This window comes from Podarcis liolepis (assembly GCF_965112155.1).
Source record: "Podarcis liolepis genome assembly, chromosome: 4".
In the NCBI taxonomy this organism is placed as follows: domain Eukaryota; kingdom Metazoa; phylum Chordata; class Lepidosauria; order Squamata; family Lacertidae; genus Podarcis; species Podarcis liolepis.
The window spans coordinates 35,188,973-35,204,884 of NC_139558.1; the positions used below are offsets into that span (position 1 = coordinate 35,188,973).

Consider the following 15,912-nt stretch of genomic DNA (forward strand, 5'->3'; position numbering starts at 1 on the left):
TGGAAATTTCTATGAAAAGACCCAGTTTTCCTGGGAAGCATTTAGTGCAGTAATTGCACTATACTAATATACAATCTCCCAAAGCCCTGCTCGAAAAGATCTGTGCATTCCAATCTACCAGGGGATATATTACTGTGAAACATGGAGTGTTTGGGACAGGCATCCGGCAACCACAGGCAGAGCAGCATTCTATGCTGTTGTGATCTGGGAGAATATGGGTGATACAAAAATGGAAAACCAGAAATGCAGGCTCCCACAGTTAAGGAATTGGCTCATCTTGAAAGCTTTTAAAAGACGTGCGCAGCTTTTCTTCTTGGTTCGAAAGCCAAGCTGTATCAAGTTCCCAAGAAGCTGCATGCTAAGTGAGACAGCGACTCTTGATTGCGTGCTCAGCTACACTAAGTCTGTAAAATTCTGCAGGGTTACCAAATTCATCAAGGCTTACTTATGGAAATATAAGGAATGTGATTGAAGTTCATGGTTTAGGAACCACTAGGAAGACAGGAGTGCCTGGCGTGCTCTGGTCCATGGGGTCACGAAGAGTCGTACACGACTAAACAACAACCGCAACAACAAGGAACAAAATGTTTAGCTAGAGCATCATGTTCACCACGGTAGGCAACAGGAAGGGCAATATTGGTTCCAAAAGCAAACCTTAGGGAGTCATACTGAATAAATAAGAGCACTGGACTTCAACCACTATGTAGCAGCGTTACAGAAAAAGCTAACCTACTTCTATGAAGGGTATAAGAAAGGAACAGCAGCAGAAAGGCTGACTAATGTATTCCAGAATCCCTAGTCAGTGTTAACAGTTCTAAGTGTACATTGGAAAAAAATAGAGCTACAATCAAGTTTCCCCTCAAGGCATTAAATATTTATTTTTGTTAAAGGAGCGGAGCCCAGGGCTGTAATATAAAACTTTGGGACTTTTCTTCTCCAAATAAGTAAGTACTTCTTAGCAAAGTGTCAGGAATTGTAATACGGAAGTTAGAGCAGCATTAGCAGTCTGGAAAATCATGGCAACTTTTCTGATAAAACAACATTCACTTTGATTAAAAATTAGCTTTCTGGCTGATAACAAACCCTGCATATAAGCAGTTGAATAGATCTGCCACTTTGCCAAGAATGGGTGGTTTCATGCAATTCCCCATAAACCGAAAGTGTTGCAACTGTCTCATGACATTTTCACAAATACGCTTCTTCAGCAGTTCAAGGCAAACAGTTCCTGGTCTGTCTGAAGCAAACAGGATGAATAATAATAATAATATTATGGAGCTCTATATTCTAGCAAAGCTCTCTCTCTGTGTGTGTGTGTGTTTAACAGCTCTGTAATACCTATTAAACAGAGACTCTCTGCAAAGGTAATTTATCTTGTTAACTGCAAGAGGAATAACTTGATCGAGGAAACAGTCTTTTGTATTTGCCCAAAGTGGAATTGTTTATGATCACCTTCACGTTGGCTGTACCATCTTCAGGAACAACATCCACATCTTGCACTGTCGCTTCTTTGTAGAGCCAACTAGAAAGGCAGAAAACAGTGAGTGCCTTATAGACATTGGCTGAATGCAGACCAAAACCAATCTCTGGAGTATTAGGAACACTGTGTGCTTATGCTCTCACTCCTACCCTTGCATGCTCGGATTAATAAGCAGTTCCCTGGTCTGAGCAAATCAGGATTGCAGTTCACTTTGCACAATACTCGTAAATACTTCGCGTGAGGTGGGCACAGGAAGGAGGTAGGATAGGGCTGGGGGCTCCCTAAACCAATATGAAGAATAAGAACTCCTTAGCTTCCTTCTACATTGAAACAAAGCAGTCCTGTGACTGCAGCCTAGACACAATGGGAAACATTGTGTTGTGTAGCAGCAGCAGCAGCAGCAGCAGCAGCAGCATGATTACAAGTTACTGGCCTGGTGGCACCCAAGGACATATTTCACCAGACTCAAGGTCAAGAAAGCTAACTCACACACCAAGAAGGGAATCCTTTCAGCTTTAACTGTTACAACAGAACCAGCAGAACAGAGGCAAGCTGTGGGTTTGGCAAGGAAAATGAAGCTATTTTTTAAAGATGGCTAAAACTTTGCTGTGGCGAAAGACCTAAAAGCTATCTGCGTTTGATGAAAAAGATCCTCAATACAAATTTGCTCTACAACAAACGCCCCGTAACCAGTAAGTAGCCTTACCTGAGCTGAGGTCCAGATAGATCAATTTTAATTGTCATAATGTTTTTCCCAGTTACTTTCAAAACTCTGCTGTCTATTTCCTTTTTTAATTCTTCTAAACCATGCCCGAGGAGAGCAGAAATGGCCATGGCTTCTGGCTCAGCCGGATGGTACCTCAAAGAAAGCAGAGGTCAGAAAGTCAGGTCTTGGCAGCAGGAAACAATATAGTTGATACACAGTGTGTTTTGTTGCTGTGGGCCTAGGAATGTTTCAGACATATTAAGATGATGCTCATATTTTGATTCCATTCTATGTAAGAAGAACATTCTGGAATTAAGCTCCAAGATCATTTTGTTTGGGGAAAATTCAAGAGTATCAGGATCAGAAGAATGGTAAAATTTGGGTATAAAATCAAACTTGATCATGCATGTGGTTGACTCCGGTACCTACCACTATCTAGTATCAAAAATATTGAAGTAAATGCAAGGTTATTTCGCTCTTAAACCAATCACATAGCTCAGGTGCTACATCTGTCTTCACCGTAAATGTAGTGCAAATTACTTTTTTCTTCATTATGGTCTTCTGAAAGTGCAACTTTTCAATTCCCAAAGTGTTGCATGCTTCTGAGCCTCTTTAAAAGCAAGCAGCTCTTTTGAGGGTTGTAAATATTAAATGGTTTATTTCTATTTTATTGACATTTATAAACGAAGAAACTCGTAAACCAGTCAATCCAGTTTAAAGGACACAACATAATTTATATTTAAATAATGTTTAAAACTGAGGAAATCAGTAAAACACAAACTGTTGTGTGCTGGATTCCACCTAGCAGTCATTTGCCATTGTGAGTTAGAGAAAATGTATCAATTTTTGGCCATGCTGGGTGGAATTCAACCATCCGCCCTGCATTCATGGAAGACCTTTTGACTCGGCAGAAGCCTCTGCTAACCCCTGTAGCCCTCCAGAGAGTGGAAGGATTTTCCAGACCAGTGTGGAGGTGTCTGATGGATCAAAAGCCCTTCCATGAGTGCCAGGGATTCCACCCACTGACTTTTGGCTCTTGTCCAGGTTGACAGGGCACATTGCCAGCAATGCAGAAAATGAATCTGGCACATTGCAGCTCATTGCAATACTCTAGTTTAACTTGATTAAGAACTGAGATAGCTGGGAGATATAGACAATAACATTCTGTTACCTCTTACCTATTTATCAAATCCACTTTATTGTGAACTTCAATAATTGACTCCAGTAGGTGGTTGGGAAGATTAAGTTTCCTGAGAACCGATAGCACGCTTTCCTTCTGGAGGCTGCTTTCTGGATGGCTAACATCCCTCACGTGTACAATTAAATCCTAGTAACAAATAATATGCATGCCCCAAAAGGTGCTGAGTTATTTGACTTTTAAAAGAGAGCTGTAAGAGAGAAGGATAGTGTTTCATCCTGCTATTTGATGAGGTACAAAACTGAACTCTAGGTGAAGTATTATTTGGCTAATTTCTAGAGTGCCTGTTTACTTTCCTAAGAAGTAGAAATTGCTTTCATCTCTAGCATATATTAACATTAACTATAGACCCTAAGCAATTTGACCTTCTCCTAAGGCTAGAGGTGGAAGCCCTTGGAACAACAGAGGAAAAATAGACCAGGAAAAAGAAACTTTTGAAAAAGCTAAACGGATGCCTCCAACCAGATAAAACTGAACCAAAACCACACCCATGTAAAGCTCCTTTCGTCAAATTCTCTTGCATCACTCTGTAGTATTTAAGATATGTGACACAAATGAGGGCTTAAAATAAACCTATTTCTGAGACAGACCCAAGAAGGTTGAAGTTAGCAAGCAGTTCAGCATATCTAGGTTGTTTTTGGAAATCAATGTAAGAATCAATGTAATAACTATTACGGGGGTTGGGTGAGTTGCCCCCCCTTAGGTTTGATATTTTGCTAAACAGATTAAAAACTTAGTATCTAAAGTCCTCACTTATGACAATAAAGGTAAAGGACCCCTGACAGTGAAGTCCAGTCGTGAACGACACTGGGGTTGTGGCGCTCATCTTGCTTTATTGACCAAGGGAGCTCACGTTTGTCTGCAGACAGCCCCCCCCCCCCGGTCAAGTGGCCAGCATGACTAAACCGCTTCTGGTGAAACCAGAGTAGCGCACGGAAACACCATTTACCTTCCTGCTGGAGCGGTACCTATTTATCTACTTGCACTTTGACTTGCTTTTGAACTGCTAAGTTGGCAGGAGCAGGGACCAAGCAATGGGAGCTCACTTCGTCGCAAAGATTCGAACTGCCAACCTTCCAATCGGCAAGCCCTAGGCTTAGTGGTTTAGACCACAGCACCACCCGCGTCCTCACTTATGACAATGTCCAATACAAATTGAGCGCAGTATGTTGCAGTCCTCAACTCTTCCTGTAGGTTAGTTAAACAGAAGCCTATAAATTCCTCAGAAACAAGTGCCAGTATCCAGGGGACCAGTATTTGCACCCACCTAAAGAGTAATTTCTCCCAAATTGGCTTTTAGGCTCCATGTCTGTTGAATGGTGGTGGTTGTACTTACTGAGCAGGCTACATCTTCTAATGTAGCTGAAAACGATTCCACGAGGTCATGGGGCAGCTGAGACAGAAATCCAATCGTGTCAACATACAGGACTGTCAGACATGATGGCAGGAGGCCAGCATGGGCTGTAATGTCCAATGTTGCAAAGAGCTGATCTTGAGGCTGCAGTGCTGAATCCCCAGTAAGGGCTTTGATTAGAGTGGTTTTACCTAACAGAAAGTAAGTAAGTAAGTAAGTGAAAGCTGAACCAGCCACAATTATAAAAGGGGGGGGGGGAGTTAATGGGATGGAGACTTGTCATTTATAGAAGCACAAAACCAGCCACCATTTCAATACTATTTTATAATCTATATGTCGGTGCACATCAGTGTGTTACGGACAGGTGTTCAGGAGATCATGATCCGTCAGGTTTCATTTGACCAGAAGGAAGTGTGCCTGTGAGTCTTTATATGACTTGTAGGGGGTTCCAGGTTCCGAGTCCCTTCCCTTCCCCAAAGAAAGCTATGGAGCTAAGTGTGCAGCACCTTTCTGTGAAATGAGCCAGCCTGGCTGCTTCCACCTGTCAGCATTTGCAGCCAAGGAGTGAAATCAGAGCTGCGATTGATGAGAGGGTTGTTTCAACACCAGTAATAGGAAACCCCGAGGTCCTAAACAGCTTGTATTTCCCCTTTAGTGCACTTTTGCTGCTTCTGTCTTATTTTCTAGTGGTCCTTGAAATCTCTGCAGTTTTCAATTCTTTTTCTCCTACATATCAGGCTCCACCTATCTTGTGGTGGGATCTGCTACTCCCTGTAAGTTATTTTCTGAAATACTACTACACAATAAACACAGGTGGGTGTTCAGGAATCCCCTTCCACACATGCCAAATGCAAAATGTGAAAACTTTGCAAAGAGGCTTAGGCACTACCATTTATCAAGGATTTTAGCTATGCAGGAAGCCCTACTAAGTAACAAAAAAGCACTTTGTTTTCTTGAGAAGAACTGGCATGGATACATGTTACAGTCCAATAATTAATACTTCCTTACACAAAGCTCTCTTCACATTTACATGAATTTCCGGCAAGTACTTAAATACTAGCAACATAAGCATTTGTGGTGCTGTTCCCTACCACAATTAGTGTAGCCCATTACTGAAATAGTAGGAAACTCTGACTTTCTTCTTTGACTTCTGAGTAAGCGCCTTTTTCTTCTAAGCCTCTCTAGTGCTTTTCGAATTTTTAGTTCCTTTTCTTTTAAGAGGCGAAGTTGCACTTCCATGAACGTTTCACCTGAAAAGCAAGTAGCAGCAAAGCAAAAATCACCCATTTGGAACACATGAGGGAAACAAGGGTGACACCAAAGATTAAGTCTTTGCAAAATTATTATTTTTAAAAAATAATCACACAGCAGTAAAAATAAAAGCTGGAAACAATCCGAAAAGTCATGTATCATTTTTGTTAAAATATAACAGTTTCCATCACCAGTAATGATAATATAAAGTTACAGATAGGTAGCCGTGTTGGTCTGCCATAGTCAAAATAAAAAATTCCTTCCAGTAGCACCTTAAAGACCAACTAAGTTAGTTTTTGGTATGAGCTTTCGTGTGCATGCACACTTCTTCAGATACTCTTCAGATAGGGTTTTTTTATTTTGATAATATAAAGAATTTTAATATACACTGGAACCTCGGGTTACGTTACCCTCGGGTAATGTAAACTTCGAGTTGCGAAAGCGGCAAACCTGGAAGTGTTTCGCCACTCGCACAAGTGGTCTACTGCTGCCTGCACATGCGCAGAAGAGGTCTCTCCAGTTGAGAAAACTTTGGCCGGACCTCCGGAATGGATCCCGTTCACAACCGGAGGTACCACTGTATATGAAAATAAAATTTTGGAAGGGATATGAAGGATTCAGCAGTTGGTGGAACACAATAAAAAGTGTGTATAGAGTGGTAACTAGTTATGAACTTAATTCATTCCGGAGTTCCGTTCTTAACCTGAGGTACCACTTTAGCTAATGGGGCCTCCCGCTGCCGCCGCGCGATTTATGTTCTCATCCTGAGGTAAAGTTCTTAATCCGAGGTACTACTTCTGGGTTAGCGGAGTCTGTAACCCGAAGTGTTTGTAACCTGAGGTACCACTGTATTGCTTAGATGTATAGAGCATTGAACATGACTGCCACACCTGCCTATTGCAGCTAGAATAGTCTTTAACCTTGAACATACTAGCACAGGCATGCCTTTTTCAGGAAAGATCTGTAAAAATGATGCCAGACTCCCTTTTATTCTGACCCCAGTTCTCACATAATGCTAAGCCAAATCATGAGTAGGCAAGTATGTGGGTATTCAGAGCAGACATCACACCTGCATCATTCCTCCAGCTACTGTCCTGCTACCTGGAGCTAAGCCATGGTTTTGGCTTGACATTATTTCTGAACCCAAGGTCATGGTAAACAAAGAGCCACGGGTAAGCCAAGAAAAAAAGCTTGGCTTTAGCTCATGCTTTGTCGGGACACAAACCATGAGTTGGATTTGGATGCGACGCCAAACCAAACCACGGCTTATCTCCAGGTAGCATGGCAACAGCAGAATCGGAGGAAGAGCAAGGCAGCAGCAATTCATGCTTAGCTATGGTATAGATTAGCATTACGTGCTAGCCAGGCCACAGATTTTCCTGGAGAATCCACAGAACCAAGTCTAAGCGAACGTGTTTCATATGCATGGCTCTAAAGGAATCATTACAAGAACAGTTCCATAAAGACAAACTGCTTGTGAGTGGTAATCAGTGTTTGCATCAAAGCCCTTGATTGCAATAGTGATGGAGTTTTTTTTACTATTAATTTCCACAATAAATGCAGCCTACCTGAACCCATAATGTATCTTGAGCCACCTCTCTGCTGATCCAACCGATTGACATCATTTCTTACATTGGTCCTGAGGGATAAAAAAATTAATATGCCTTTCAGCGGCCATAAAAGTCTATTGACAGTTAAGTTACAATGGATGCAACTCAGATAAAATTAGCTGAAAACAATGCAAGAAGTTAGTTGGAGTTAAAGTAAATACCATTGCTTTTAATGAGATCTAAAGCACAAGCCTAGGGATGTGGGTGGCGCTGTGGGTTAAACCACAGAGCCTAGGACTTGCTGATCAGAAGGTCGGCGGTTCGAATCCCCGCGACAGGGTGAGCTCCTGTTGCTCGGCCCCAGCTCCTGTCAACCTAGTAGTTTGAAAGCACACCAGTGCAAGTAGATAAATAGGTACTGCTCCGGCGGGAAGGTAAACGGCGTTTCTGTGCACTGCTCTGGTTCGCCAGAAGCGGCTTAGTCATGCTGGCCACATGACCTGGAAGCTGTACGCCGGCTCCATCGGCCATTAAAGCGAGATGAGCGCCACAACCCCAGTCGGCCACAACTGGATCTAATGGTCAGGAGTCCCTTTACCTTTAAAGCACAAGCCTATACATGCCTAGCCAGAAGTTAAACCCCACTGAGTTTGACAGCACCTGCTCCCAGCTAAGTTGGCAAAGGACTGTAATCTTACACATAATTAACATTAGCTAAGATAAGAGCCAGTCTGTGATTCTTTCTGATCGTTTAAACATACAGTAATACTTTCATTGACAAAGAAATCTGTTTTATGGTACTATGCTGCTGATGCTTTCACACATAAAAAAAGTATGTTAAGGGTCTATCAGAACTTCTGAAAACTACATACACAGCCCTGAAAGGACATGAAGTGCCGAATAAGTACTCATAAAAAACTGTAATGATCAAAAAAAAAATCCATGTATATAACTTTTACCAAAAAAAAGGTAACTGCTAAAGCTGCTTTTATATGTTGTAAGCTGCCATGTTATATTTTATATTTTTTTCAAATAAAGGATACAAACCAGTCTTCCCCAGTTTGGTGTTCTATTGATATTTCAGACTACAACTCCTATCAGCTTCAGCCAACATGGTCTGTTGTAGCTGTAGCTGATGGGAATTGTAGTTCCAAACATCTGGAGGGCACCAGGCTGGGAAAGACTGATCTAAGCTTTGTAATGTCGTTAACTACATCTATCAGTATATTACACAAGAGGCATGTCGATTTTAAGTTATTATCTGAAAGTGTTTCTGCTTTCTGTTCAGATACTAACATGAAATGTGCATTGCTTCAAGTACCTTAGAAGTGGGATTTCAGCCAATGCTATCTGGAGCTTTGCCTCTTTTGTTCGAGCATTGCAGCGGAAAATATGAAGGACGACTGTGTATCTGTCAAAGACCTTCACTTGCCAGGCTTCTTCAAGTTCTTTCTTTTAAAAGATAAAATAAACTGAAGGTTTTCATATTGCCTGTGAATTTGATGGAATTCAGAATTTTAACAATGTACTGCTGTAAAAGTAGCATCTAATGGCTTTAAGGACTTGATTGTAAAACCTATCAGAACAGCTCACGCCACTGAAAGTGGCAAAAGCAAAACCTCGTGCTTCATTTCCTGCATATTTATAGCCCTCTGACATAGAAGATGTCACTCCTGGAATGGGGATGGACCAAGTAGCCTCATCCCATAGCTTCATGCGAACAACACAACTATCTGTACCAACAGACCCTTCACACGTACAGCTGTACGTGCAAAGGCTTCTATGTGACCTGGAAACTGAACTGCACAGACTTCTGGACTGCATAGAAGGCTTTGTGCAAAGTTTCTTATCAGCACACAGTCATGTTGTTAATGCAAAGGCATGGGAGTGAGGTCTATGTATCCCTGGCCCTTTGCTGGACAACACAGGAGCAATATATTCTGAAGAAGGCTCTATGCTCCATAAGCCTTTCTAGACATGGTTTCACCTATACCCAAGTCACCACCTATGATGAGTTTCCTCTTCTCTGGCATAGCATGTGTGAATATGTAGCATATCACCGGGCACTATTGCATTGTGAGTTTCCCTGCTCCCACCAGCAGCTGGTACCTAGTGGAGTGGATTGAGTAAACTACTGCATTACAACATTGTGTGGTCTGTATTTATGCTACAGAGGGGAAATGTTATCACAAGGAAGTATTTGAGGTGCAAGTAAGAGAATGCCTAGTCCAGTTTTTCATGTGTATATTACAAACTGATGCATGAAAAGGCAGTAACACATGGAATATGGAAACATATTTAGGTAAATTTTAGTGATGTTTAGCCATGAAGCAAACATCATACTCTGTCATAGTCCAATCCTATGCAGGTTTACTTAGCCCGTTCAACAGCTAGCGAATAAAATCAGAGTTATTTCTCGACTACTGGACTTCTGCTAAATCAATGATTTATGCAGATTCTTAGCTACATTCACACTATATCAATATAATAAAAATATTCCAGAACCACGAAGGAAGACTTGTTAGCTTAGATATAAAACTTTGGATTACCTTTGTTAGAGGAGAAAGCCTTTCAACATTTACGAAGACAGATGATATGTTTGACAGTCCTTTAATCTTATCTAAATGAAAAGTATTGAGATACATAATTTTGTAACATATTGACTTTTTTTTTTTTTTAAAGTGAACTAGTAGCCCTGCATTTTAGGCATTTCTCAAGGACTGGCAGGGCAAGCACCCACTCCCTCTGCAGTGTCCTACAAATACTCATCAATCACATTCCTATGGACAATTCACACCCTCAGGTAAGGCAAGAGTTTCAGCACCAGTCATTTGCTAAGAAAACATCTGACTCACTCTTGCACATAGCCAGATTATAGCATTATACTTGAACTACTACCAGTATCTGATGTTGGATTAATGTATATGGATATTAATCTGTTTCCCCAATTTGGGTGCATTAGAAAACAACAAAAGTGCAACAGCTGGTGCATGCAGGGAAGGGGGAAGCGGGTAGTACACATGCAGAAAGCTTGCTCAGAATTTAATAAGCCGCAGGTTACAGAGAGTTAAACTGAACCAGTCTATTATGTACAGTCAACTGTTATATATTATAGCAAACCTAAACATTTCACTGAAACAGTCACAGTGATATATTTCAAAGTTATAGCCATTAAAAACAAAACAAAACTGATTTAGAACATGTAGCATTTAAAGTACTATTAAATTAAATTACTACATAAGATACTATGGTATCTTATGGTTAGATACCATGAGGTTTCGTTTCATTTTATGAAAATGGTAATGTGAAGACTTAAAGGAGAAAAGAAAAGCTTCAAAGCTTCCTACGGGTATTGTCTTACCAGTCAGAAGCTGAAAATTCCCTTTGCCAAAGATAAATTTCTTGTCAGGAACTTTTGTAGAAAGGATTATTTTATCTACAACTGTCCAGTTCTGTATGGTGTTTATGAGAGCAGCAGCCTCAGCTAGTTGTAGTTCAGCTGTCAGTTGGGAGAGAAAAATGATACAAATACAGTTCTAGTCACATAATAACATCCATTTTCAAGATCTGTTTATCCATAAACACACAGTTATAATGAAAAATACATCTACGAAATGAAATCTTGGAATGTTAACCCCCTTCAAGCTAGAGGCAATGTCACGTTTAGAGATGGAGACACCAGTCTGTTTCTGTTCCAAGTCAGTTTCACATGTGCTCAAAGTCCCATGAACCCGTGCAGAAGTCACCCCAAATTCAGCTTAATGCATGTCACCGTAACAGTATTATTAACAATAATTGCCTCTATATCCCTCCCTTTTCCCTATGGAGCTCAAGGTGGTGTGCATGGATGTCCTCCACCCCATCTTATTTAATCCCCTGAAAGGTAGGTTAGGCTGAGAGGCAGCTGACTTGTTAATGACTTGGGCTGGTTTCTATGCCTGGTTGCCAACACCGTTACTCCATGTGCGAGTACAACACACAGGAGGGCAAGCTGGGCGCAGCTGCGTTGCAGACACACCACCTTTCTTGTGTGGCTGTGCCTGACGTCTGGCATCACACCTGTGGTCAGCTGCGGCTTGCCTGGCCCCCATTTCACAGCTGGATGAACAATGAACACTTTCTGGGCGTCAAGAGGGAGAGTGGGCAGGCTCGGTTCCAGCAGATCTCCATCTATGTCCAGCCCGTCCTCGTCTTCCCCGTCTTCTTCCTCGTCGCCCCCTGCTCCATAGCTGCTCCGGTTGCCGTCCCAACCCCTCCTTCCCTTAGCAGGCCCATGGCCAGACTCCGGGAGCCGATAGCTGGCGCCAGTGGCGTGCCAAAACCTGACCGGAGCGGGCGCCAAACGCCCAGCCGGGGGGAGAGGAATAGCGACGCGCAACTTCTGCAGCAGCTGCCGCCACCGAAAACTCACGAGGACCATGGCGCGCTCGCGCGCGCGTGTGTGTAACACCCTTTAATTCCCCCCAGTCGCGATTTGTCCGTCTCCCAAAACACGCCCCGCGGGTCCCATCACCGGTTGGAACAGAGCCGGGCGCAAAGCCCAGCCCCCTTCTCCAGCTCCGCCCACCGCCAACCCGGAGTAGAAGCAGTTGCCATGAGAGGGGCGGGGCTTGAAGGAAGAGCGTTCCAAAGCGGAAATCTCGTTCCTATTGGGTAAGCTGCGGCACGTGATGGGGAGGGATCGGAGAGCTTCGAGCGACTTTTGTGGGCGGGGCTCGTGCCGCTGCTGTGATTGAACGCCGGGGCGGGCCGCTCCGCCCGTGTCAGAACCGGGCCTTAGCCTGGGCCGCTGTCGGCCAGCAGAAGGGTAGGGGGGCGCGCTCGCGGGCGGGCAGGCGGGCGGGTAGTGTCCGGGCTGAGGAGGGCCGCGGTTGCGCGACGCCGTGGCTCCCTTGCTTGCGCAACGCTCCGCGCGCGTGACCCGCCGCGTTCTCGGTCGTCGCCCCTTTTCATCCCTTTCCGCCTTGCGCGGCGAATTTCTCTTCCTTTCTGCTCCTGCTTCTCCCGCTTCGTTGCGCTCTGCTCCACTTCGCAGCCTCTCCGCGTACTTTCCCTGGGTGGCCCTCCGTTTGCTTACAAGGTTGGGTGGGAGTTTCCGAACAGGGCAGGAATTCAACCGCTGGAAGTTTTTTGCACCCTATTTCGGCCCCTCCCACCCACCTGCCCCGTGTGAAATTTGTACCTGTTGATTTTCTGGTGTGGTTAAGGACGCTCGCAAATGATGACAATCTCATCTTCTTGTTTGGGAATATCTTTTTTTTGCATTCAAATCTTGCCTAGCACCTTCCTACGAACATACTTTACTTTGCCCTGGCTGGGGAAACCTAGCCAGGTGGGCGGGGTATAAATAATGATAATCATAGTAATAATTCTGTATTTGGGTTGTACTTCCTCTTTAGCTGCAGTCATGATAACTGTAAAAAGATTTCCTTTTCTGAACTATATGTGCTATTCTAAACAGCTGTAGGTTTCTCTCCTCACCCCCCCCCCCAATCTCTTTTTAAAAGGGGATTATTTTCTCTTTGGTAAATCATATTTATACAGCAATCTCTTTCTTCTGTGTATTATATTTCATAACATACAAAGCAACGGTCTCAAAGCAAGTAGATGTAGAAGGAATTTTGTCATTGCGCCACTGGTGAAATGTTTGTTCTTTCTTTCTTTACCCATCACCTTTTTCCTCCCAAGGAACTCAAAGGCAGTATACTGGGTTCTCCATTCCCCATTTTATCCGCACAACAACCTTCTGAGGCACATTAGGCTGAAAGACAGTGACTTGGAGAATTTCAATAGAAATTAAGGAGGTAAGAAGAAACCTGTTGGATCAGATGAAAGGCCTATCTAAGCCAGCTTTCCTGCAGGCAGGTGCATCTACTAGGCCTATAGGCAGGTCTATGAAGGTGATCACTCTCCCTGGCTGTTGCCAGCCTCCCCTCATAACTATTTAGTGGCATGAAACCTTTATCCTTGAGGGTCCCATTTAGCCCTAATCAGCTTTTAAGGACATCTTAGCCTGTGGTCATCATAACCACATATTTATTTTTTATTCTATAGTCATACCTCTTGTTATGTTTGGTTCAGGTTACGTCTTTTCAGGTTGCGTCCCGCGGAGACCCAGAAGTACTGGAAAGGTTTACTTCCGGGTTTCGCCGCTTGCGCAGGTGCTCAAAATGACGTCATGCACAGAAGCGGCAAATCGCAGCACGCACAGACATGCAGATGTGGGTTGCATTCTGCTCATGTTGTGAACGGGGCTCCGGAACGGATCCCGTTCGCAACCAGATGTACCACTGTATTAAGCACTTTTCTTCCATAATGGAACACACGGTGGTGTACATGTGGTTCCTTGATTACACCCTATGTGAAGACACATTTTCTTATGTCTGTCCCAAAAGTATTACCAATCAAATTTTTGCCACAGGTGGTCTCCCTGTGACTTGAAACTTCAATGCATAATAATAATAATACCGAACTTTGTATAGTGCTTTCCTGCATTCATGCACATTGTTTAGTTGTTATCTTTAAGCAACCTTGGAAGACTTAATTAACACATTGTTCTGCAGCCCAAGACCTCGTTCATTTTGGCAACGAGGGCAACAAATAAAAATGATAAAAAATAAAGCAGACATGTGCTGAGGTGCCTAGATCGGGATACAAATAGCTTTCTTTCCTTCATCTGATTGCTCATTTGGTGTGTGAAGTGGGGCTGATAAGCAGATTACAGCTGGTCTGCCTGGATCAGTTGAGGAGGGATGTTTGCCAATTTGTGTGCATTGTGGGTTGTGGGGCTGGCCGCACTCAATTTCGGCCCCAGCCACTAATCTCATGCCAATCCTGAAGGGATAGTAAAAGCACCTAACTTCCTTAAAGTATCCTGGTAATTCATAACATCCTTAGAAAACTACAGCTTTCCAGATACTTTGGGGGAAGTCATGCCCTTTTAATGTGTGGCTTGCACACAGCCCAGCAAAGGTAAGTAAAGCTGGAGGTTGGTGGTGGGGAGAGAGTTCACCTAGTGAGATTTGAACAGATTCATAACCTGGTCTCCTAGCTGCTATGCTACAACAGCTTAGTTTATGAGCAACTTGCATTAAGAACACTGCAAAGCCAGAAGTAGGTGTTTTGGTTTGTTAACTTTGCCTTGGAAGCAGAACATGCTCGCTTCCTGTCGAGCGTGTTTCATTTGTAAATTGAGTCCCCCGCTGCTATGGGAAAGCACGCCTTGGTTTAAGCATGCTTTGGTTTAAGAACGGACTTCCGGAACGGATTAAGTTTGTACAGTCATACCTCGGGATAAATATGCTTCAGGGTAAGTATTTTCGGGTTGCGCTCCATGGTGACCCGGAAGTAACGGAGCACGTTACTTCTGGGTTTCGCCGCTCGCGCATGTGCAGATGGTCAAAATGATGGCATGCGTGGAAGCAGCAAAACGCGACATGCACAGTTGCGTCTTACGTTCTGTTCAGGATGCAAACGGGGCTCCAGAACGGATCCTGTTCGCATCCCGAGGTACCACTGTACTGTACTACAACTCCTATCTTAAGACACAAAGTATCTATGAAAAAGACTATGTTACTGTTTTACTATAACATACACTGTGTTATGAAATTGTTGCTATGCTACTATGAAATTGTTCTGTAGTGTTTGTCTCAATTTTAAAATTTAATTTTTATGCTGCCCTTCCTCTGAGGATCACAGGGGCAGTTTACAATATAAGAACACAAAAGTACATAACATAGTGTCAGGGGTTTAGGAGCAGAAGCACGGGCAAGGGAGGAAACAGAGAGCGAAGGGGAGGAGGCAGAAGAAAAGATGAGTGACGACGACGACCCGAGATCTCCTAGTCTTTCCAGTGAATCAGAGGATTCACAGAAAGGAGCACCAGTGGCGAGGGCAAGGGGGGAGTCTAGGGGGGCACCCCAGGAAGACAGAGCCAGAGAGGACTCAGGGGGGAGCAGCTGGAAATCGGGACCAGCGTCACCGCCAGGAAGCAGGGAAGAGGAAGGGAGCCAGGGGGGAAGCGCTGGCAGCTCACCACAGGAGGGAGGACATGAGTCAGGAGTGGCCACACCTCCACAGGAGGGAGGACATGAGTCGGGGATGGCCACACCTCCATCGGGGAGCGAAGAAACGGTTGAGAGGAAAGTGGAAGGTTGGGCGCGCGCGCCAAGTTCAAATGCAGAGGAAGGCGGCGCAGTAAGCAGCCCCGAAAGAGAGCCAGGTCCTAAAGCCCGGCGCAAGGAGGCAGGAGGGTCTGGGTCAGCGTCAGAAGAATCCCGGAAGGAAGAAGCCCCGGGGGGTAGAGGGACCCAGAGGAGGACAGTCAGGAGGAAAAGGTGGAGCAAGGCTAGGATATTAAGTTGGTGCACACAGGGC

At 43.9% G+C, this 15,912-nt stretch overlaps 2 protein-coding genes across 12 annotated transcripts in view; one reads left to right on the forward strand and one right to left on the reverse strand.

Moving 5' to 3' along the window:
- Positions 1-852: 852 nt before the first annotated feature.
- Positions 853-12,072, reverse strand: GTPBP6 (GTP binding protein 6 (putative)). Of its 2 annotated transcripts, none has more exons than XM_083502005.1 (10): positions 11,596-12,072; positions 10,898-11,035; positions 10,086-10,156; positions 8,858-8,988; positions 7,555-7,625; positions 5,827-5,985; positions 4,718-4,926; positions 3,362-3,510; positions 2,184-2,336; positions 853-1,519 (listed from the first exon to the last, which is right to left on the reverse strand). In XM_083502005.1, the coding sequence occupies exons 1-10, from the start codon at positions 11,954-11,956 to the stop codon at positions 1,375-1,377; spliced, it is 1,587 nt and encodes a 528-aa protein (XP_083358131.1). In that variant the 5' UTR covers positions 11,957-12,072; the 3' UTR covers positions 853-1,374. The 2 variants fall into 2 exon arrangements, with proteins under 2 accessions (XP_083358131.1, XP_083358132.1); XM_083502006.1 differs by having other exon boundaries at positions 11,558-11,781.
- A 117-nt stretch (positions 12,073-12,189) lies between these two features.
- The window catches only part of LOC310706278 (cohesin subunit SA-2-like), a 70,222-nt gene continuing 66,499 nt past the window's right edge, over positions 12,190-15,912 (forward strand). For 3 of the 10 annotated variants that reach the window (XM_083501816.1, XM_083501811.1, XM_083501812.1), the window contains exon 1: positions 12,213-12,343. The gene's annotated coding sequence lies outside the window, so the exon portion shown is untranslated. Of the gene's footprint in view, positions 12,344-13,224; positions 13,341-15,912 lie in introns of all 10 variants that reach the window. The other 7 variants (XM_083501813.1, XM_083501819.1, XM_083501815.1 and 4 more) reach the window with 7 other exon arrangements.

What these genes read in the sequence shown, in the direction of transcription:
- GTPBP6 (XM_083502005.1), bottom strand. Translation starts at nt 11,956, where the DNA reads ATGGTCCTCGTGAGTTTTCGGTGGCGGCAGCTGCTGCAGAAGTTGCGC. An exon ending in CAAGCCGCAGCTGACCACAG is followed by an intron (nt 11,036 to 11,595) that starts GTGTGATGCCAG and finishes CCCAACTGACAG; the next exon opens with CTGAACTACAACTAGCTGAG. An exon ending in GGCTTTCTCCTCTAACAAAG is followed by an intron (nt 8,989 to 10,085) that starts GTAATCCAAAGT and finishes ATCTTTTAAAAG; the next exon opens with AAAGAACTTGAAGAAGCCTG.